The 25,512-nt window shown below is 36.9% G+C and overlaps 2 protein-coding genes across 6 annotated transcripts in view; one reads left to right on the forward strand and one right to left on the reverse strand.

The window, feature by feature from the left end:
* LOC138307638 (NXPE family member 3-like) overlaps window positions 1-19,006 on the reverse strand; it is a 58,105-nt gene extending 39,099 nt beyond the window's left edge. For 2 of the 5 annotated variants that reach the window (XM_069248445.1, XM_069248444.1), the window contains exon 1: window positions 18,904-19,006. In XM_069248445.1, the coding sequence (XP_069104546.1) occupies window positions 18,904-18,968 (65 nt within the window). In that variant the 5' untranslated portion in view covers window positions 18,969-19,006. Of the gene's footprint in view, window positions 1-296; window positions 566-7,822; window positions 7,969-18,903 lie in introns of all 5 variants that reach the window. The other 3 variants (XM_069248448.1, XM_069248447.1, XM_069248449.1) reach the window with 3 other exon arrangements.
* LOC138307640 (uncharacterized) lies at window positions 7,904-14,627 on the forward strand. Its single transcript, XM_069248453.1, has 4 exons — window positions 7,904-7,999; window positions 10,950-11,057; window positions 11,777-11,897; window positions 13,218-14,627. Exons 1-4 carry the CDS (start codon window positions 7,994-7,996, stop codon window positions 13,550-13,552), a joined length of 570 nt encoding a protein of 189 aa, XP_069104554.1. The 5' UTR covers window positions 7,904-7,993; the 3' UTR covers window positions 13,553-14,627.
* Window positions 19,007-25,512: the final 6,506 nt, after the last annotated feature.

Genomic DNA, 25,512 nt, shown 5'->3' on the forward strand with positions numbered 1-25,512 from the left:
GCATTATGAAAATTAACATTTTATTTATTTTAATGCAATTATTCAGAGGGTGATGATATGTGTAGTATTAACGGTAACTTCATAACTTTTGCGACTCTACGAAATTATCGATCTCGTTTTACATTCCCATTTTAAAAATTAAAGCTGTTTCGGAAAGGTAGTGGGCCTTTAAGAATGAATGCTATATTATATATACAATATATATATAAATACAATATTTCAATTATTACAGAATAAATTCCTTATAAAAATTAACAGAAAAATATTAAAAGTAAAGTAATTTGAAATGGTCTTACCTGTTGAGAAGAACAAACGGCAGAGGTTAGGTTCGATGTTTATTTGTCGTGGTCAGGATGCAAAGTGACCCTGGACCCACGCGACAATTACCATATCGCCTCCGTTAATCCTCTCAGGTAACCATTTGCGCACCCGCATAGCGTTCCTAACACCTATGCGACCTAAGAACTTGTTTGTTGGTCAACAGGATTCATGTGCCTACCCAAGCTCTATTGTCCTGCTAAGTGGACAGTCTTATCTGCCTAATTGGCCTATAGTTGTGTGACATCTGTGTTACAATTGGAAATAAAACCGAAATCTTATGAGTAAATACTTTTACACATCGTGCCGTCTAGAATTGCCTCGCTAATTTAACTTAGTTTAAAGATGCTCCACCGCCGACAGAGCATAAATGATATTAATCATTTGAACAATAATTGGTAATAAGCTCAAACTTTTCAATGGTGGTAATGGTATGGTGTAAAGTAAGTAACTTTTGTAACTGATGAAAAATTCTAAATCGTTTGCACCTGTTTTTTATAGTGAAAAAATACCATTTGTCAGCGGTGGAGCATCTTTAAGTTAACAAATAATTACGAATTCCTTCTTTTGTTACCTATATGATCCTAAGAAATCCCTAAATCTAAATTTCCCATGGGTGTTCCTACATCTACATGTATGTATTTGTCCTTAGATTATCTATAAGAATTTGAATGCTAACTTTTAGAAAACTACAATATATTAAAAATGGCAAACAAGAAAAATAAAACTACACTAACATATCAAATATTTACAAATTAAAATCTGAATTATATGACTTTATATCAGAAATAGCTAACATATATTTCTGTACCTTTTCTAGCATAATATTAACTTACGAGGCTTAGTAAAACAGACCATAGAGCTATATCAGCCACCTCCACCCTCCCAAACACACGAGCATGATAAAAATCATGAACAATTTTTCAACATTGAAATGCCAGAAGTAGATAATTAATATTTAATTGATGGGAATCAATTTGATTTCCAAATTGATCATCGCCATTAATTGGTATGTCAAAATTGATCAGTTATCGATTATAATCGGTTTTCAAATTCAGAAAATAATTGGCCTTGCTCTATTTATTAGAATTAAACACTATTCCGAGATTATTGCTATGCATAACTATGTTTAATCGATGAAAACATATACTACACGTAATGGATAAACTACTTTTGTAAAAAGAACAATTGCAAATATCCTGTTTATTGAAGTTAAGTCATTTTAAAGAACGGGTTAATATCCTGTAAATGTCATATAATAAAACAGTTATCAACTTATTTTCAGGTGGATACGATGAGTTATCAACCCTTGAAAATAATATTACCCTCTGCTCTTACTCGGGTTGATTACTCACTGCATCCACCTAAAAATAGGTCGATAATTGTATAATATCACTTGAACCATGAGGTAATAAAGTGGTAAGAAAGCATGTCCACTGCGAACAGAAACATATATACATTGTACATCTAAAATATAATGTTTCTACTGTGACGTATTAATGCATTATGATGGATATTGTACTATATGGGAGCAATGTCTTTAGGGTAATAAAAATGGGCTAATTATTCAGTTAAATTACTAGTACTAGTGGGGCAACACCATAAGGGGTGTTGCAGATGAAATGAGAGACGTAAAGGACCATGATAACTCGTGATAATTCTCCAAAGTATGCGCTATGCATATAAATGTACATGTATACAGTGCAAACGTGTATGGAAATTGAATGAAGAATAACGCACAAGGATCATGTTACATGATCTATTTTGTCTGTATGAAGGAATGTTGCGAACGGAATATAACTCTTGCTTTTGCTCTTAAAAGAGAGCGTTCATAAGCTTAGGAAACAATATCCAACAATTTAAAGTCATTTTACAATTTTAGTTTATTTGACTTTGTAACTGTGACTTTAAATGAAGGTCAAGGTCATTCATTTGATCAAAATCATAATCATAGTAGCCCTTCAGCCAAGCATGCTGCAAACGTAATCTGCCTTAGCCTAGGTATGGGTCTACTGAATTATTTTTCATCAATTCTATATATACATTTATGGACCCTTTGACAGTGTGATATGAAGGTTTATTTATCTGAAGATGAAATATTTCCTGAGGAATATTACATCTTAGGGTAAATAAACCTTCATATCACACTGTCTCCAGGGACAAACATTTTATTATACAGAAAATCTGCTATTAATTCTTCTCAATAAGAATACTTAAATCCATGATAGTACCAGTGGGGGGGTGGGCAATCATAAGGGGAGGTATAACTCTATGAAAGAAGAGCAGTTATAATAGAATTAAATATTTAGCATTATGCTTGGAAATACTGTATAGCTCAAAAATGCTTTAGAGAATTACCTCCCTTGATTCAATCCAAATTAGCTAGAACTTCTCATGTGGTTTCTGTCATGGAGGTAGGACAGCTTATCGGGTAATACTTCAAAGTCAGTTTTCAGTAGTAATGGAGAAATTGATTGTTTTTAATTTTAATATCTTTTCCTATTAGGACCAACTTTAGATTGCTTTTACAGTACATACTGTTCCATGAAGAATGTTTGTTTTTGTGATGTTATTGCATTTTCAAGACAAAGTTCAGTGATAAAAACTTTAAAATGTTTAAAGTTAAAATCATGTCGTTATACAATAATAACAATAATATATATTGATTTCAAAGAGTTTCATCTGTATCATAAATACCATGTATACTATGTTATCTATGTAACGAATTTGAAAGAATTCTTGTAAAAATGTTCAGTCAGTGAAGGGATATACATATCATTTATACATTTGCGTTTTTTCCAAAGAATCTGTCAGTAGGGGGAGATAACTCCATATTGCAGGATATTTTGGGCACCATGCAGCCATCACTTAAACTTTCTTCAGTCTGATACTTGTCTTCTTTCAGCATATAGTCTAAATGAGTAATTCTTTGTCAAAATCTATGCAAGTTTATACGGTATAGTGCTTGATAGCAGTCTAAAAAATGTACTACTTCTGTAGCTTTACAAGTTTCCAAATCAAGCTGCTGAATCGATGAAAAAAGATGAAAAAACAAAATTAACGCACGGGAAGCGGCGGAGGACGCGCACGGCATGATATTCAAAAATCCAGATTCTGATATATAAATAATGACACTATATATAAATAATGACACGATACCCAATATAAAAGATTTGGAAATGTCATGTATATGACATCACAAGTTTTGTGTTCTTACATGTACCCTGGAATATGCATTAAAATATGCATGTTCATGAATAATCATGTAAAAAAACTCCCCTATACCCATTTTATCAAAAAGAAACTGTTTTTCCTCATATAAGTAAGAAAATGAAATTGATAATAAACAATATTGTCCTCGTCGAACACTCAATCCCTTACAAATACATACATTTTAGAGAACAAGAATAAACTGTTTAACATTGGTTTTTTTTATCATATAATAGAGAATCCTATAATTACAATGTAATGCTACACATTAAATTAATATCCAGAATTCATGTAATATGGATTATATGACACCCAACAAGTTATTAAGAGGTACCAGGAAGTTTTGAAATGAATGTCAGCTGAATACTTGAAAGTGAGCAATTCAGCCAATTACCTCCCCTTTCCTATTCAAGATGAAAATCTTATTTTCTACCTGCAATTTTAAGCCAAACTTACAATGATTGCATAATATTTGTCCCTGCAAAATGACTTCATGATCACTTTAATTTCAACTTTCTGATTAATTTTCTTTGCCGCCGTTTCATCAGTATTGGTCACTTATTAGAGAACGCACTGTTTTAAATGATTCAGAAGGTGAAAAAGATGGAGTAGCTTGTTAGGGGCTGTGGGTGCTGAGTGGTTAAGTGGTGTCTTGACATATTTACCACAAGCCCACTACCTTTGGGTTACGAGTTTGAATCCCATGTGTGGTAGATTCCAGGTATTGACTGCTGGTCAGTGATTTTTCTGTGGGTACTCCAACTTTCTTCTATCATCTCCTTAAAGTGAACAGTCGGGCAAGGATGGCTAAAGTCGGTAAAAATGGTGTGAATGTATGCAGTATAATTTCTTATGAAATGGAAAAATAAAATCTCTCGTCAAAATCTGTCTGCGTACGAAGAAATCAATTTAAAGTATGGAAATTCTAAAACGTCCTCCCGGCTCACTATGTCCGTGGTTACATTTCCACGCAGCCTCGCTTTCAATGCTTTCAACTTTTCTTTACTTTAATGGTCAGAACTGGGAAACTAAGCAGAGCTTGACCGTCGTATTAATATGTGAGAACTTTTGGAATGCCAATGAACGCATTTAGACTGGATTTCTTTGCCCGACTATTCACTTTAAATGACCTTGCAATTAATACTGATTCTGAATTTAATTTAGATATTATAATGGCATGACATTTACATTTTTTAAATGTCTTAAATATTATAACCATGTAAAAGTCTGGGCCACGGTGGCCAAGTGGTTTAGATGTACAGACATATTACCACAAGCCTAAAGCTAGCTCCACCTCTGGGTCGCGAGTTCAAATACCATTTGGGGCAGTTGCCAGGTACTGACCACTGGTCGGTGGTTTTTCTCCCGAGTATTCTGGCTTTCCTCCACCAACAAACCTCACATCCTTACACAACCCTGGCCGTTAATAAGACGTTAAATTAATATTCATGTAAAAGTCTCCGGGTTTTTTCTGTAGGACCTCTTTTGTACATCCGAATTTGAAACACATATATCATTGTCAATCCTTGAATTACATGCTACAGCTGTAGGATATGAAAATCAATTAACTAAATTCTTGGTACATAAGACACAGAAATGAACTATTTAGATACTTTTTATTATTATTATTTAGCCTTATTATTGTAGCCTTTACATGTTCAGGGATCGATACTAATAGTAGCCTGGCAGCCCGGGGCTGATGAAAAAAAATCAGGCTGCCAAAATGTCATAGTACAGTAACCCTGTTATATTTCAGATATGTACATATTTAGTTGAGGAAGATAAAATGGATGCTTTTAGATCTGCAAATTCAGTACCAAAATTCACTAGAATGCCGGAAATTGAACATAGAAATTGAAATTTTCCCCGTCCCGGAGGAGAATCACCCCAACCTACTCCATTATATACTGCTCTTGCCTTTTTAGACAAATTACAATCTAATTAAAATTATACTTGTAATTCCGCTCCACTACGATACTCTACGTTACGCTCCAATAGAAGATCTAACGATGCCCCGTTCGGGGTCACCTCAGCATGACCCCTATGGTTAGCCAATCAGCGTGTCGCCTACGGAATCTTCGGTGTGGTTGATTCATTCGGAAGTGTAAACGGATAATAGTACATCCCGAGATGTTCCAATTCTAGGCCAGAGGTCATGCTGAGGTGACCTCGAACGGGGCATCGTTAGATCTTGTATTGGAGCGTAACGTAGAGTATCGTAGTGGAGCAGAATTACAAGTCTTATTTTAATTAGATTGGACAAATTAGAGAACATTTTTTTATAATTATTTTTAATAAGAAAAAATCAATTAGCCTAAAAATTTAGTTGGTTTCTGAAATTCTTGAAACTGAAGAGGCTGTTGAGTGTTTGGCATTCAGTACAATTAATTTTAAAAAACCTGTTGTTAACTATGTCCCCACCCCCTCCCTCTATTCTAAGTGAACAGTTACTTACAAGGCAATGTACATACATGTAGGGTATGTGTCATACTAAGTGCATATAATGTTAATTATATCCATTATCAAACTACCAGATTTTTCAGGTTTGCCTTCTTTAGTTGTCACTTTATACGTCTGTATTCATGATATTTGGTTTACCGTTATCCCTTGCCTGACATTGTCGCATGGACGTGTCATATGCTCGGTAAGTCTATTTTTAGACTGCAGACGAAAACAGCTGACAACAAATCATATTTCATCTTAACTACCTAGTCTACTAGCAGTAGGTAGCAATTAAATCATTTATAATCAAGCAATATATTAGGAGAAACATATTCAAACGGCATCTGTCTCTGTCTCAGAGTCTGTACAATAGACTGTCAATTTACGAGTTATTTTTAATTCATATCTAACGTCATTGTACCCAAATTGATACTGTACCCAAATTGATACCCTAATTGAAAAAATACCTACAACATTTGTGTTGTTAAAGTTTACCTCATTTCTCAGTGGTGATACCAAAGATGCATCATTTATTGATAATTACGCTTCGTTTTATGTAACTATTTCTGTTATTTTCTCTGAAAGATAACTTTGAAATTGATAACTCTGTCTGAAACGTGTTAATCCCTAGAAATGTGGCCGTGCGACAATTACTATTTGTATTATAATCGTGTTTTTTTCAAAGCGTAAGGCCTCCTCAAAGAAAATATTCTTAAATTATGAAATTTAAGATATAAACACTAAACAGAAATAGAAAAAATATAGTTGCCACACATTATTTTTTTATTTAGTCACGTTCAAATTGCTCTTTATATAGCGTTATTTCTCCATCTTAATTTTTACTAAAACTGTTACTATTACATTGAATTTTTTTACAATCATTAAAAATAATTGATAGTGGTCCTTTGACATATACACCACATTGGAACTATATAAGCTTAGGTGAATGCCACAGAAAACTGATTTTAAATCATTGAAATATCACACAAGTCATTATGTGGTGTTACGGGGAACCAAATTAGCACAGGTACTGTTGTGAAAACACTTGTACAATTTTTAAAGTAAAATGTATAACTGTATTCAGTATAACTTGTTATAATAAACGCAAATACGTCCCCTTTATAAAGTAAAATGACAAAAATCTATATAAATTGATTTTTCTTAATTGTATACATTTTTTCTTGCTGGGTATCAATTTGGGTACACATCATGTGACAAAACTAGAAATTTCGAGACATGATATAAATCATTCTAACAATAAAAATAAGCACTGTAATAAGAAAAACAAAGCATCAAAATAAAGTTAGTATGCTCTTTTTTGAAAACAAAACAGAAAAAAGTGAAGCATACAAAAACAACAAATGTCATATAAGAGAAATATACGTGTATTGGTATCAATTTGGGTACAGTGACGTTAACTGTTACAGTCGCTGTCATAATCAGACTCGATACTGCAGTAGGCCTACGCAATGATAATAGACAACATCAACCTCAAATATAAGATAACGATACTAACATCCGCCGATCGTCATATAGCCTAACAAGTAAAATACACAATTAGGCCTACTTACCCGATATTGACGACTGTAACTTGAAAAGCGAGGCGGCTTTCAACATCAACACCGGTTCAAACCGGATATAACGTTACAATATTGACACAACACCTTCCTCCTGCCAGATGGCGCTTGCCGTTGGCATTTCTTTGTGCGGTTCAATGCCGGAAACAACACACACTTCCCATTTTCCCGCAATCCCCAATAAATATTTGGATATAATTGCAAGACTTGTAAAACGTTTTATAAATTAAGTAATTTTTTTCATAAAGTAAACAGAATTTTTCATTAATACGAACCATGTGAAGGGATCACTCGTCAATTTTTGCTTGGACGTTCACCCTTCCAGGTCGTTGCTAGCAACGCTGTTGTTATGAAAATCTAGCCAATCAGAGCGCGTGTTCGATTGTCCGCCATTACCTCCGACAACTTGTCGCAACCGGAGCTACCGAGGGAAGATAAATCACATTATGTTGGTAATGCCCGATGTCGTTCAGGTTGCAACTTGTCCCAACCCCCTCACCCCACACAAACACACACACACAAGAAATGTACAAGATTTACATTGCTATACCCTGATATGTAATTATAAGCTGTGTAAGAAGTCTGACTGTGTATGTCGGGTATGTCCACAGGAGTTTGACGTTCTGTCAATAATACATAACTTAGTATATATATATAAAAAATACCCCTATATCTATATAAAAACATATATATAGTATATAGGGGTATTATATATATATATTTATACTATATATTATTGACAGAACGTCAAACTCCTGTGGTATGTCACTATGTGCAGAAACATATATGTTTCTGCTATGTGCAGTAGGTAGCCCGAGATACTCTGACCCTGACACCAGACTTAGACATTATGACAGATAGACGTCTGGTTTAGGGCCAGAGCGCAGTAGTACTCGAAAACCTGGAATAAGCCGACACCGTTTGGTATCGGGCCAGGTCATCTCCGATTCAGACTGACCACCGAAAAGCACCACTAACCTTAGTCTATACAACAAATGAATATTATATCTACTCAAATATAGCAATCCGTCGAGATTAAAGATGATTTCCATACTACGAGAAAATGACGACGACGACGAGGGAAATTTAAAGTTGCCGAAAAGAAACTACTGTGTTGACACAATAGAACGTGCATGTTTGATGAAATGGATGGCTATGAGCACAGGGACCTGGCACGAAATTTTTTTAACCAATAGTATACATACATATATTATAATATCAAGGGTATGAACTCGGCGGTCGAGAAAAACAGACCTATTTTTTTCAAACCGTGATTATTTTAATAAATGGGTTCTATACAACATTGACAGATAACATATTTCAAAGAGAAATAATTTATATTTCCATTGAGTGCTTGATGAACAAAATTGGCCAAGTATTGACGAAGTTATGGCTTGATGAATCGGGAAATTTACGAAAAATATGCTAGGTAGACATTTCCCTGTCCGGTCGAAATGTCGTCTCGGCTCTAATGGGTACCTCAAAAACCAAGCCAAAATCACAAAATCTACGCTTGTGGCGCTAACCACTACCCATAACTGTGTTCATCCACAATCTCCTTTGGAGGTGTCATGACCCGTACTTTGTTGAAGCTCCATTTAAACATCGTGTAGCTCACTTACTTTAACCGTCACCGCCATGTTCATTTGTTCTTCGGAACGCTTCTCGAGTTTACCGACAAGCACAACATAACATAATTTGCATAATGTAGTCACTATATGTAAAGTCGAGAAGCGTTCTGGAAATAGCCAAATTGACCGCTTTTGACCCCGCCCCTCAGACCCCCGGGGGGTCAGCCCTATCATTTGCGCAATTTTGAATCACCACCCTATAAGGATGCTACCATTGCATTATGGGTGCTATACCACGCTAAGTTTCAGAGAAGAAGTCGTTTATATGGAAATAGCCAAATTGGCCCCTTTTGACCCCGCCCCTCAGGCCCCCGGGGGGTCAGCCCCATTATTTGTACAATTTTGAATCCCCACCCTATAAGGATGCCACCATTGCATTATGGGTGCTATCCCATGCTTTGTTTCAGAGAAGAAGTTGTTTATATGGAAATAGCCAAATTGACCCCTTTTGACCCCGCCCCTCAGGCCCCCCGGGGGTCAGCCCCATCATTTGTACAATTTTGAATCACCACCCTATAACGATACTACAATTGCATTATGAGTGCTATCTCATGCTTAGTTTCAGAGAAGAAGTCGTTTATATGGAAATAGCCAAATTGACCCCATTTGACCCCGCCCCTCAGGCCCCCAGGGGGTCAGCCCCATCATTTGTACAATTTTGAATCCCCACCCTATAAGGATGCTACCATTGCATTATGGGTGCTATCCCATGCTTGGTTTCAGAGAAGAAGTTGTTTATATGGAAATAGCCAAATTGACCCCTTTTGGCCCCGCCCCTCAGGCCCCCGGGGGGTCAGCCCCATCATTTGTACAATTTTCAGTTAGTAGCCCATAAGGATGCTACCAGTCAAATTTTGTTGAAATCCGACCAGCGGTTATGGAGAAGAAGTCGATTGTTGACGGACGCCGGACGCCGGACGCTGCAGTATCCCATAAGCTCACCTCGGTCCTTTGGACCAGGTGAGCTAATAATGAATACACAAATTAGCGTGCGAGTTTGGGGGGTCTGGGGTATCCCCTGGAAAAACATTAGGATTTAGAATGACTGAAATGAGTTTTCCAATGTATTTTGATGCTTTTTCGAGCACGAAGGGCGCGAGATTTTACTATTTTGGGGGTCCGGGGGTCTCCCCCCGGGAAATTTTTTGACAATTTAGAACGGCTGAGATGAGTTTTACGTTGCATTTTGTTGAATTTGCGAGCGCTGTAGGTGCGAGATTTTGGGGTTTTTTTGTGGGGCACAGGGGTCTCCCCGAGAAAAAATATTACGAATTTGTATTTTGATGATTTTAAAGCATTCTTAACACGGCAATTTTTCGATTTAAAGTTACCTGCATTTAGAAATGATAATTGTGAGTGTTGTCATATCATTATGCAACCCAGCTCGATCTGAACATACCGGATCCACACCATCGGCACATTGTTGTGTAACTCAAAATAATAATGATTTGATTGTCTTGCCAAGATATATAAAGAAATTCATCTTTCACTCAGCGAAAATGGGGGGGGCAAAAAGACATGTTTGCCCCCCCCCCCATTCTGCGGAAACGGGGGGGCAATTGCCCCCCCTGCCCCCCCCCGCTTCCTACGCCCCTGATGTGTGAACATCATACACATATACCTGTACATGCACATACGGGTACATTATAATAAGTATATCTAGAACTTGCTTCCATCTTATACTCGAATAACTTCTTTACAGTAGATATAGTTCTGTAATGTAAACCTATATTCCAATGTCTTGTTAATCTGTCTTTTTTTTTCATCATAGCATTTAATTGTAGGTGGTGATGGACCATCACTGGATTTCCTGATCCTCTGTCTGCAGATGGAAGCTCTGTACAAAGAAGCAGGTCACATTGGCGACAACGTCAGCAGAGTAGGTTAGAAATTTTCACTGAATGTTATTTACATGTAGAAGTGACCAGACTAGGAATTGAACCAGGTCGCCAGTACATGTAAGCCATGGTAGACTGTGCCAATATTATTTTAATAAACACTATCCCATTCCTTTTACACCATTACAGTATAGATAGACAGGGCCAGGAGTAACATGGTTTTTCAAGAAATTTATTCTGTATCTCTCTCATAATTACATCAGCATTTCTGTAAATCACCCATCTACCATTCTTAATTGAACTTTGAGAAACATATAAACAGACACTTAGAACATGGTTGCAAAATAAACTTCATTGTTTACCACCAATATATAGCTGTGAATCATGTACATTTTTACACTGAAGCAATAAATTATCCATGCATTGACTCAATCATTATATTATTACTCAGTGATGTTTGATTTTATATAGTTTGACATACACATCAAAATTATGAATGATTAGTCGTTGAGTAAAAATATGTACATATTTCTATTTACACCACCTTGCAAGACTGCAAGTTAATAATGTTATTCTAATTACTGGTGCGGGGTGAAATATTAAGTCTTAATTGAGGTGAAAAAGCTTTATCAGTTCTTAATATTACAACCTATTATAACAAAATCATGTTTCTTTTGGATTAAAAACAAAGTCTGTCTGATTTAAATAAAAAAAAATTGTTGATGATTTACCTGGTAACTAATAATACCTATCTTTTTAGAAAAAAAACCCTGACAACCCTGATCATAAGGATGAAGAGGTCGACATGCATATGTCCACTGATCAGGATGTTCCATTACCGTCACCATTGCAAAAACCTCATGAACAAGATATAGGTTCAGGTATGTACAGGTCCATTGTATAATACCACAGTAAGAAACATTACAAAGTACTAAAATACTATTTGAAATGATGTGTAGCAAGAAAATCAACTCATCTCACAAATAAATCTGTATTAGACAGGATAGATAGACAGGATCTACTGATTGGAGATACCTATAAATTTGAACTATGAACTTGCATGTATATGTAACTTTTCATATATCCATAAGCTAGTGTCTAAATATGGTGAGCTTTATTTTCTAAAATATGGTAAAGCATGATATTTGTAGAACAATGAAAGTTGAAGTAAAAGTGATGTCATGAATGGAACATCAGCTGGAATTCTCTCAATATACAAATCTTTGGTGGTATACACCACAATATCACACCATGGAGCACCTGTTACAAGAAATTGTTCCTGTATTTGTACATAATACTGATGTTCCCTGTTCATTTTTATAACATTGTCATCCTGAATAAGTACAAATTTTTTCACTTTGTTGCATGCTTTAATGATTGTCATCTGTCTTGCAACAAAGGGACATTTAATTTCTAGTATGCCACTCTCCCCTTTATCACAAACCTTACCATCAGGTGTGGCTGCAAGATAAGGAAATTCATTGTTGATGACTAATCCACATTCACAAACATGCAGGTTATTGGCTGACCCGATGCTAACATACCTTTCCCTTGCCATTTGTTCCCTACTACTACCATAATCAGTTGCCACTGATTTGGTCTGAAACAAGTCTTTTAGCATAGCTTCAGTGGTGTTATTATCCATTTCCTTAGCTGTGAAAAGATTCGACAAAACCGCATCAGGACGTCTATTTTTATTCTTCTTCTCTCACTTCGTAACTAATCATAAAACCAAAAATTGGATAGAATTATCCAGAATCAGGTACAAACTAATAAAACCAAATATGAAACGAATATAATATCCGGAATGGGTTACTTCCCCCTAGACCGTACATGTCATAGATAGATATCTCATGACCAGTACATCATATATATAACAGTGGGACCTTTTTTTCCTTTGCGTGATTTTGTGCATTTGAGAGGCTGTTATTCTTTTTTCTCTAAGAAAAGGAAGCTGGCACTCTGGGGATGGGTTTCTTTCTCAATGTAGGGAGGGTTATCTACCCTTGATGGCCCTTTTAAGTCATGATACCAAGGTGGTAATGGGACTTTGGAAGCTTTAGGGAAAACAGGATCTCCACAAGACATAGACCGACTGGTATTTAATGATTGGACATTCTACTGAGATTGAAAACAAACATAGAAAAGTCTTTATTAATAACTACAAATTATATTTTAATTTTATTTTCTCTCATTTTCAGATACGTCTTTGCAGCTTCTGTCTGCCGCAGCTGAAATTACAAGACTTAAAGAACAGCTACACCAGTATGAGGTCCTGTGCCAACACCGCTCCATCGTGGAACAGCAACAGAGTTTTACTACTGCAACTGCGTGTTCTATATCTGATAGCTGTGAAACTTCTTGTAGGACACCACTAACTGTGAATAGTATTATTAATGAGGAGTCTCGTGTTGAAGGTTTACTCGAATACTATACAGGCTTTAAACATTCCACATTTCAAAATTTGCTTCAGTTTTTAACTACCCAAGGTCCACAACATCAAAATAATAGAAGAGATAGTGAATATGGGACTTGATAATCAACTTCTGTTAACAACGATGAGACTTTGTCACAATTTTGATCTAAAAGGCCTTGCATACAGATTTTCCATCTCAGTGCAGGCTGTGAGTGAACTATTTCTAACATGGATTGATCATACAGTCAAACCTCGATGATTCGAACTTCGATGAATCAAATTTCTCGCTTTATCGAACTTTTTTGTCTGGTCCCGAATTTCTTCACTATATAACATTACTAACTAACCCATGTATGAATCGAAGTTTTATGAATCGAAGTTCTCGATGTATCGAACTTTTTTCATGGACCATTTGTTATAGAATCATAGGTAACTGACACTCGATGATTTGAATAAAAATTTACCTGTACAGATCAGGTGTTCGCCGATATCCCGCGGCATGCTGTCACACCTACGTTAGCTGTCTCGCGACGGCCCTTCGCCGGACAATAGAGATTATGACAGCTTGTGTTGCTTGCTTGATATCATCAAGATAATTAATATCACTAATCAGGCCGATACCCGGTGCTTTGTTTTTACAAGCTGCGTTATTAAATCATTAGTACGGCAAAGATACAGTTAGGTCGTTTTTGATGTTCGCCGCCGCCATTGGTAGCGGTTTGTAGAATTTACGGAACGGTAAATAGCGAGCCACATTATTAATAAACTCATACTCAAAACTGTTACATTGCACAACTTTGGCATAAATACTGGAGCAAATCGATCATTCTAAATCGAAGTATTTTGTAGGTGTTGTAACGCTTTCGGTTCCTCCTTTTTAGTTTCGTTTTTACAACGTGTTTTCGTTTTTATATTCATTCCGTAATATTAACCATCGCTTAAATAGTTACCAAACGAACACTTGTACATGGGTTAGGCCTAGTACACGTAAGTCTTGTTTATAATATACGTATGTATTGCTAACGATAGCAATACATATGATTAATTGCATACTTCGTTTTTATTTTGTTTTGCTTGTGGTAAATACAATGATTATAAAGTTTACGGAACGGAGACGACATGTACACAACTACCACAGTTGGTCATGGTAAAAAAAAACATCGGTCTAATTTCAACCACGAATAATTCGAAGTCTCGATGTTTCGAAGTTTTTCTGACGGTCCCTTGAACTTCGATACATCGAGGTTTGACTGTATGTATGTTAGTCTTGGCTCTATTCCTATCTGGCCTCATCAAAATGACATTATTACGAATATGCCATCTAAATACAAGGAAGAATTTCCAAGGTCGATTGCAATTATTGATTGTACAGAGTTGAAAACTCAGAATCCATCTTCCTTAAAACTACAGTCACAAATGTATTCAGATTATAAATCTTCTACTACACTGAAAACTGTAGCTATGGGCAATTTGATTTTTATAAGTGAACTTTTCACTGGATCCATGTCGGACAAGGAAATAACTGCAAAGAGTGGATTTTATGCCCTACTGCAACAACTTCTTGATGCAAACTTTATTGAAAAGGGATTTACTATTACTGAGGAACTTAATAATCTTGGTTTAAACCTTAACATTCCTCCATTCGTTTCATCAGGATGTCAGTTAACTTCATCTAATGTCAACATCACCCAAACTATTGCACAACACCGAATTCATGTTGAGAGAGCCATCCGCAGAACAAGGACCTTTAATATAATCTCTGACTTGATTCTAACAAGTATATTTGGATCCATCAATAAAGTATGGACTGTTTGTAGTTTACTCACACTGTGGCAAAACCCAGTTTTGAAGTATAAGTAGAATTATAACTACAGATGTTGTTTTAATGTAATACTTTGAATAACTCTCTGTCTTTTACTGTTATTCAAAACTTATATTAAGTAGTACATGTATGCATAACTTAAATTGCTTTAAAAGTCATAAGAAGTAAATGAACATACATGAACATACCTGGTAAGACAGTACTGATCCAAGTAACACAGGGACAGGGTTGCAGGATACAACTGGTATTGCTTCTAAATTCAGATTTGATATTGGTGAGTCTACACTTTTCAGGATTTGTTTGTGTTGTTCAGTAAATTTCAAAAACCTGTGTTAATGGTTACAACATTGTATTTTTGAAGATCACATCTATTGCAATGAAGTGCCAACAATTTTGCTAATTTCATAAAGCCATAACAGAGAGAAGTTTACATTGTAAAATTATTATGATTTTGTACATAATGCTATATGTAGCTAATTAAAAGTAGTGGTTAACGGATATTTAATGTCACTTAAAGACTTTAAATAATAGTTGAAATTAATTTAGGTTAGATGGGAATTATTGTCTTGTACCTGTCAGATTTGACAACTTGTGGGATGATAAGTGATTACTTATGAGTTTCTTTGGCTTTTACAACCACTACCTGGTTGACTGACACAGGCTTGATTTTATTTCCCCGAGGAATATGTCGTGTCTGTGGAATGCTTGTGCATGCTTGTTCAGCTGGAACTTCAGTAATTCCAAGAAGTTTCAGTTGTTGAATACTCTTGACAAGCCCCACTATATATGGGAACATCTCCCTCCAGATCTATAATGTATTGTTATGTCACATTCTTATTACATTGTTAATGTAAGTTACAACATTAGATTAAAACTTTGATCTTAATACAATATTTACTAGAAGACATTTGGTATTAAAACTTTAAAATTATTTGTTCAGAAATTTTATAAACTAGTGTACACATTTATTTTATATCAATTTATTACCAATTTATCTGATAACAAGATCACATTTTATTACATAGTTAATGTTGGTTAACCTGATAAGATCATTTATTGATATATTGCAGTGTTGGTAATAATGAATATAAGCTTTAGTTTTAGTAAAAAAAAAATACAACAAATTGAAAATGTGAACAAACTGTTGAATAAATATGTAAATTGAACAGTTGTACTTGAGAAAAGCAGGCATGTACATGTTTATTCATGGCATTAGGTGCTATTTTAAAGCACCTGTTCACTAGGCCTAATAAAGTGTAAAATTCTTTATCTGTATGATTTGTTGTCATCATTTTACACGTAAAAATACATGTAATTTTAAGTATATACGGTATACACATGTGATAATGTATGAAATGTATAAATATGAAGAGACGGAAGAAAACAAGCAGTTTTAACTAGGTTGGAAACTTTTAACGTCTGTGTGTGGACATCTGCAACCAATGAAATATCAAGTGACTCGTGATCATGATTAAATCTAAATTACATTGTGTAGTCGTGGTAGTCAAGGGGTATAGGTTTTCCTATAGAGATGGAAGGTCAGACAAACATGACAAGAGAATTCTTCAAACCCCCATTGTACTGTAGCCTTCTGTACAGTACTCGTTAACAATGTGCCTACTGTACATGTACATTTAGGTGTCTTCCTGATCATCTGTAAGTGAGTTATAAACAATTAAGGCATGTGAAGAAAGCCTCTACAGTAAATAAGAGTATTATTTTCTTCAAGTTGAATATGTTTCTGTCAATAATGTTATGTTTTGTAGCAAAGTACGGAAGTATGTTTGTCTAAACCAAACAAAGTCTCAAACGAAGAGGAAGAAAAAAGAAATGAATGGTTCGTATGAGATGACAACAAATTAAGATAAACTAATGAAACACTGTTTTATTGAAACAGAAACAACAACAAATGAACATGCTAGATATTTACCCAGCAGTGCAAGGACAGAAAGAGTCCTCAATGCGCTTTTGACCAAATACATGTGCACAAATTGAGAAGATGTGGTTTTTCTCCTTTCCTCATACTGCGGTAACAACGAGCCCCCACAGTGATTTCAGATGCATTTTTGACACTTTCATATTGTGAATATATCCTTCTTTAAAATAAATAGTGCCCTTGGTCAGACATTTTTCAGAAAATGTAACATTTGGAAAGTATTCCATACAAAAATCATCGCGAATTTCCGTAAAAGAAACAGTGTTTGAAACCGCGGCCGCCATCGTTTATTCGTTGTCGGAGTATGTGGTCACGTGATTTTCGGTTGCCACTTGGAGGCGTGGCCTGGAAGGGTGAATTTAGAAACTAGTCCTAGCGATGAAAATGTCGATTTTTGCCTGTTTGACCCTAAATTTCTCCCTCAAATGAATTTTCGTAGAGTCAACAACTATCTCAGAAGATAAATCACGCCAGGATTTACTTAACTGTAAAATATCATTAAAAACTTTCTGTCTATTTCCTTATTAGAAAATCTACCCAACTTGTACGGTTATAAGCGTGTTGGTAGGTTAAAACTGTCGTGGTTAACATCCGTTCCGAAGGAACGATAACTCTGTTATCGCACCTTACGTCTCTCATTTCATATAAACAAATGTTTCGTGATACAACTCATAAGATTTTAGGACTGTTTCCAAAAAAATCCGATTGTCACATTCTTAATCGATATATCGAAGAATTATGGCGACCCCGTACCCATTCAAACTCGTACCCAAACAAACTCGTACCCACATTTGGCGAACTCGTACCCAAGCATATGGCGAACCCGTACCCAAGTTTGGCGAACCCGTACCCATGAGGAAATAACGATGTATAAACATCGCTGTTAAACCAAGATTCATTCTAAACATTAGTTATATTTGATTATAAATATGATTTATTTGTGATATAACAAAAATTAACGTGTGTTTTATTGACAAAAACCCACATCATTTATACGGCAGCAACAATTCATTTTTTTCTCAATATTTATTGTTTCTCTATTGACATTTCTGTTTTCGTTTATTCAAGGATCATTTGTTTTTATTTGACTTCCTCCTTTGATTAAAAACGACGATCTATTTTGTTTCATTGGTTTTTTTAACAAGACAGTCGAACAAAAAGGAAACCAGCTTTTTAATCATTGAACATTTGCCGTGTGAAGTCTCAACGGGCACGGAAGATGATTTTGAATTATACGTAACTTTTACACAAAATTATCAGATGTTATGCCTTGTAAAATATGTCAAAGTGCATGTGTATGTTAATATAACATTACTGTTATTGTAGTGTATTTGTAATTTTGAAAAGTATATAGCATGTTACCAGATATTTGCTGATTTTACCAGGTATTGGAATAGGCCAGTGATATATTGAATCAGATACACAGAAGAAATTAAGATCTAATACATGTAATCAAATTGAGAAAAAAAAAACAACGAAACTTGATGGGTACGGGTTAGCCAATCACGGGTACGAGCTCGCCAAATATTTTGGGCACGAATTCGCCAATTTTGGGTACGAGTTGGTGGGTAACGAGTAAGAATGGGTACGGGTCAACTATACCCCGTTTCGAAAAGCAAAAAAAATGGAGATTCAATAAAGTCAATGTGATACATTGCTTATAACAGATAATGTTGACAGACTTCTGTTTGAGTATTGAAAAGTAGTACTTACATTTTACGTGCAAAGCGGCCAAAACGCAGTTCTAATTTCCTGGTTCGGTGACCCCGGGTAATCATTGGAAATCTTATCTATATCCGGTTCACGTTGTCGTATCACCGATCACTAGGATAATGTGGCATTGCGCGGTATTTTGTAGTACCTTAAAAACATACTTAATTCATAGAAATAACAGTATAACTTGGATGGTTTTTTTCAGAATTTGATTATTAAATTATAGTACATCTTATAGGAGTTGATATTGGATCACCTAAAGCATTTACAAAGACGCCGCTTCATGCTATTGTTCCCCGGGGTCACCATATATAAATACTCTTATCAATAACACAGTTCCTCAGGATCATCGTCGTAATATATACTCTTATCAATACAATGGTTCCCCAGGGTCATCGTCGTAACATAGTCTTATCAATACAATGGTTCCCCAGGGTCATCGTCGTAACATAGTCTTATCAATACAATGGTTCCCCAGGGTCATCGTCGTGATACATAGTCTTATCAATACAATGGTTCCCCAGGGTCATCGTCGTAATATATACTCTTATCAATACAATGGTTCCCCAGGGTCATCGTCGTGATATATACTCTTATCAATACAATGGTTCCCCAGGGTCATCGTCGTGATATATACTCTTATCAATACAATGGTTCCCCAGGGTCATCGTCGTAATATATACTCTTATCAATACGATGGTTCCCCAGGGTCATCGTCGTGAAAATAACTTTATCAATATCGTGGTTCCCCAGGGTCATCGTCGAAGATATATACTCTTATCAATACGATGGTTCCCCAGTGTCATCGTCGTGATATATACTCTTATCAATACTGTGGTTCCCCAGGGTCATCGTCGTGATATATACTTTTATCAATATCATGGTTCCCCAGGGTCATCGTCGTAATATATACTTTTATCAATACAATGGTTCCCCAGGGTCATCGTGGTGATATATACTCTTATCAATACAATGGTTCCCCAGGGTCATCGTCGTGATATATACTCTTATCAATACCATGGTTCCCCAGGGTCATCGTCGTAATATATACTCTTATCAATACAATGGTTCCCCAGGGTCATCGTCGTGATATATACTCTTATCAATACAATGGTTCCCCAGGGTCATCGTCGTGATATATACTCTTATCAATACCATGGTTCCCCAGGGTCATCGTCGTGATATATACTCTTATCAATACCATGGTTCCCCAGGGTCATCGTCGTGATATATACTTTTTATCAATATCATGGTTCCCCAGGGTCATCGTCGTGATATATACTCTTATCAATAACATGGTTCCCCAGGGTCATCGTCGTGATATATACTCTTATCAATACAATGGTTCCCCAGGGTCATCGTGGTGATATATACTCTTATCAATACAATGGTTCCCCAGGGTCATCGTCGTGATATATACTCTTATCAATACCATGGTTCCCCAGGGTCATCGTGGTGATATATACTCTTATCAATACCATGGTTCCCCAGGGTCATCGCTGTGATATATACTCTTATCAATACAATGGTTCCCCAGGGTCATCGTCGTGATATATACTCTATCAATACAATGGTTCCCCAGGGTCATCGTGGTGATATATACTCTTATCAATACAATGGTTTCCCCAGGGTCATCGTGGTGATATATATACTCTTATCAATACAATGGTTCCCCAGGGTCATCGTCGTGATATATACTCTTATCAATACAATGGTTCCCCAGGGTCATCGTCGTGATATATACTCTATCAATAAACGGTTCCCCTGGGTCATCGTTGTGATATATACTCTATCAATAGCATGGTTTCCCCAGGGTCATCGCTGTGTGATATATACTCTATCAATAAAACGTTGGTTCCCCTGGGTCATCGTCGTGATATATACTCTATCAATACCATGGTTCCCCAGGGTCATCGTGGTGATATATACTCTATCAATACCATGGTTCCCCAGGGTCATCGTCGTGATATATACTCTATCAATACCATGGTTCCCCAGGGTCATCGTGGTGATATATACTCTTATCAATACAATGGTTCCCCAGGGTCATCGTCGTGATATATACTCTTATCAATACCGTGGTTCCCCAGGGTCATCGTGGTGATATATACTATTATCAATACCATGGTTCCCCAGGGTCATCGTGGTGATATATACTCTTACTAATAAACACAGTGTTCCCCAGGGTCATCGTTGTGATATATACTCTTATCAATACATGGTTCCCCAGGGTCATCGCTGTGATATATACTCTATCAATAGCATGGTTCCCCAGGGTCATCGCTGTGATATATACTCTTATCAATATAGCATGGTTCCCCAGGATCATCGCTGTGATATATATATCTATCAATAGCATGGTTCCCCAGGGTCATCGTCGTGATATATACTTTTTATCAATATCATGGTTCCCCAGGGTCATCGTCGTGATATATACTTTATCAATACAATGGTTCCCCAGGGTCATCGTCGTGATATATACTCTTATCAATACAATGGTTCCCCCAGGGTCATCGTCGTGATATATACTCTTATCAATACCATGGTTCCCCAGGGTCATATCGTCGTGATATATACTCTTATCAATAACAATGGTTCCCCAGGGTCATCGTCGTGATATTATACTCTTATCAATACATGGTTCCCCAGGGTCATCGTCGTGATATATATACTCCTATCAATACCGTGGTTCCCCAGGGTCATCGTCGTAATATAGTACTTTAATCAATATCAATGGTTCCCCAGGGTCATCGTCGTGATATATATACTTTTTATCAATATCATGGTTCCCCAGGGTCATCGTCGTAATATATACTTTTATCAATACAATGGTTCCCCAGGGTCATCGTGGTGATATATACTCTTATCAATACAATGGTTCCCCAGGGTCATCGTCGTGATATATACTCTTATCAATACCATGGTTCCCCAGGGTCATCGTGGTGATATATACTCTTATCAATACCATGGTTCCCCAGGGTCATCGTCGTGATATATACTCTTATCAATACCATGGTTCCCCAGGGTCATCGTCGTGATATATACTCTTATCAATACCATGGTTCCCCAGGGTCATCGTCGTGATATATACTCTTATCAATACCATGGTTCCCCAGGGTCATCGTTGTGATATATACTCTTATCAATAACCATGGTTTCCCCAGGGTCAATCGGTCGTGATATATATACTCTTATCAATACCATGGTTCCCCAGGGTCATCGTCGGTGATATATACTCTTATCAATACATGGTTCCCCAGGGTCATCGTCGTGATATATACTCTTATCAATACAATGGTTCCCCAGGGTCATCGTCGTGATATATACTCTTATCAATACAATGGTTCCCCAGGGTCATCGTGGTGATATATACTCTTATCAATACAATGGTTCCCCAGGGTCATCGTTGTGATATATAAACTCTTATCAATACCATGGTTCCCTAGGGTCATCGTTGTGATATATACTCTTATCAATACCATGGTTCCCCAGGGTCATCGTTGTGATATATACTCTTATCAATACCATGGTTCCCCAGGGTCATCGTTGTGATATATACTCTTATCAATACCATGGTTCCCCAGGGTCATCGTGTGTGATATATACTCTTATCAATACAATGGTTCCCCAGGGTCATCGTCGTGATATATACTCTTATCAATACAATGGTTTCCCCAGGGTCATCGTTCGTGATATATACTCTTATCAATACAATGGTTCCCCAGGGTCATCGTTGTGATATATACTCTTATCAATACAATGGTTCCCCAGGGTCATCGTCGTGATATATACTCTTATCAATACAATGGTTCCCCAGGGTCATCCGGATATATACTCTTATCAATACAATGGTTCCCCAGGGTCATCGTGTGTGATATATACTCTTATCTATACAATACCCCAGGTCATGGTATATATCTTATCAATACCAGGGTCATCGTGTGATATATTACTCTTATCAATACATGGTTCCCCAGGGTCATCGTCGTGATTATACTCTTATCAATACCAATGGTTCCCCAGGGTCATCATCGTGGTGATATATACTCTTATCAATACAATGGTTCCCCAGGGTCATCGTCGTGATATATACTCTTATCAATACAATGGTTCCCCAGGGTCATCGTGGTGATATATACTCTTATCAATACAATGGTTCCCCAGGGTCATCGTCGTGATATATACTCTTATCAATACAATGGTTCCCCAGGGTCATCGTGGTGATATATACTCTTATCAATACCATGGTTCCCCAGGGTCATCGTCGTGATTATATACTCTTATCAATACAATGGTTCCCCAGGGTCATCGTCGTGATATATACTCTTATCTACAATGGTTCCCCAGGGTGTCATGGTTTCCCCAGGGTCATCGTCGTGATATATACACTTATCAATACAATGGTTCCCCAGGGTCATCGTCGTGATATATACTCCTTATCAATACAATGGTTCCCCAGGGTCATCGTCGTGATATATACTCTTATCAATACAATGGTTCCCCAGGGTCATCGTCGTGATATATACTCTTATCAATACAATGTTTTCCCCAGGGTCATCGTCGTGATAACATACTCTTATCAATACCATGGTTCCCCATGGGTCATCGTCCGTGATATATACTCTTAACAATATACCAATGGTTCCCCAGGGTCATCGTTGTGATATATACTTCTTATCAATACAATGGTTCCCCAGGGTCATCGTGTCCCATGGATCAATATACTCTTATCAATATCAATGGTTCCCCAGGGTCATCGTCGTGGTGATATACTCTTATCAATACAATGGTTCCCCAGGGTCATCGTTGTGATACCAACTCTTATCAATACAATGGTTCCCCAGGGTCATCGTCGTGATATATACTCTTATCAATACAATGGTTCCCCAGGGTCATCGTCGTGATATATACTCTTATCAATACCATGGTTCCCCAGGGTCATCGTCGTGATATATACTCTTATCAATAACAATGGTTCCCCAGGGTCATCGTCGTGATATATACTCTTTATCAATACAATACCATGGTTCCCCAGGGTCATCGTCGTGATATAATACTCTATCAATACATGTTCCTCAGGGTCATCATAATCTTATCAATAACACGTTCCCAGGGTCATCGTTGTGATATATACTCTTATCAATTCCCCATCATCGGTGATATATACTCTTATCAATACCATGGTTTTTCCCAGGGTCATCGTCGTGATATACTACTTTTATCAATACCATGGTTCCACAGGGTCATCGTCGTGATATATACTTTTATCAATACATAATGGTTCCCCAGGGTCATCGTCTGTGGATATATACTCTTATCAATACCATGGTTCCCCAGGGGTCATCGTCGTGATATATACTCTTATCAATACCATGGTTCCCCAGGGTCATCATCGTCTGTGATATATACTCTTATCAATACCATGGTTCCCCAGGGTCATCGTCGTGATATATACTCTTTTATCAATACAATGGTTTTCCCCAGGGTCATCGTCGTTGATATATACTCTATCAATACCATGGTTCCCCAGGGTCATCGTCGTGATATATACTTTTTATCAATATCATGGTTCCCCAGGGTCATCGTCGTAATATATACTCTTAATCAATACAATGGGTTCCCCTGGGTCATCGTCGTGATACCTACTCTTATCAATACCATGGTTCCCCAGGGTCATCGTCGTGATATATACTCTATATCAATACCATGTTGTCCCCAGGGTCATCGTTGTGATATGTACTCTACCAATAACACAGTTCCCCAGGGTCATGCCGTTCTGATACATACTCTTACCAATAAACATGGTTCCCCGTCAGGGTCATCGTCCATGCTATTATACTCTTATCAATACCATGGTTCCCAGGGTCATCGTCTGTGATATATACTCTATCAATACCATGGTACTCTTATCAATACCGTGGTTCCCAGGGTCATCGTCGTGATATATATACTCTAATATCAATACCATGGTTCCCCAGGGTCATCGTTGTGATATATTACTCTTATCAATACCATGGTTCCCCAGGGTCATCGTTGTGATATATACTCTATCAATACCATGGTTCCCCAGGGTCATCGCTGTGATATATACTCCTATCAATACAAAGGTTCCCCAGGTCATCGCTGGTGATATATACTCCTATCAATACCGTGGTTCCCATGGTCATCGCCTTTTTATAACACTGTCAATATCTTGGATTCCCCAGGGTAATCGTTGTGATATGTAATTCTATCAATACCATGGTTCTTTTTCCCAAAAGGGTGCCAATGCTGTGGTATATACTAGCTATTAATACCATGGTTCCCCAGAGGTCATCGTCCGTGATATGTACTCTTATTAATACCAGTGGTTCCCCAGGGTCCATCGGCTGTTATATATAATCTATCAATACCATGGTTACCCAGGGTCATCGTTGTGATATGTACTCTATTAATACATAATCCCCAGGGTCATTGTCGTGATATAATACTCTATATCAATACCATGGTTCCCCAGAGTCATCTTTGGTGACATATGCTCTTATAAATACCATAGTTCCCCAGGGTCATCGCTGTGACATATACTCTTATCAATATCACCATGGTTCCCCAGGGTCATCTTTAGTGACA

This window comes from Argopecten irradians, chromosome 14 (assembly GCF_041381155.1).
Source record: "Argopecten irradians isolate NY chromosome 14, Ai_NY, whole genome shotgun sequence".
Taxonomy (NCBI): Eukaryota; Metazoa; Mollusca; class Bivalvia; order Pectinida; family Pectinidae; genus Argopecten; species Argopecten irradians.

Bases quoted from the DNA above. Each gene is read 5' to 3' on its own strand.
- LOC138307640 (XM_069248453.1), top strand. The intron at 11,058-11,776 runs GTAGGTTAGAAA...CTATCTTTTTAG, and splicing joins TTGGCGACAACGTCAGCAGA to AAAAAAAACCCTGACAACCC. The intron at 11,898-13,217 runs GTATGTACAGGT...TCTCATTTTCAG, and splicing joins TGAACAAGATATAGGTTCAG to ATACGTCTTTGCAGCTTCTG.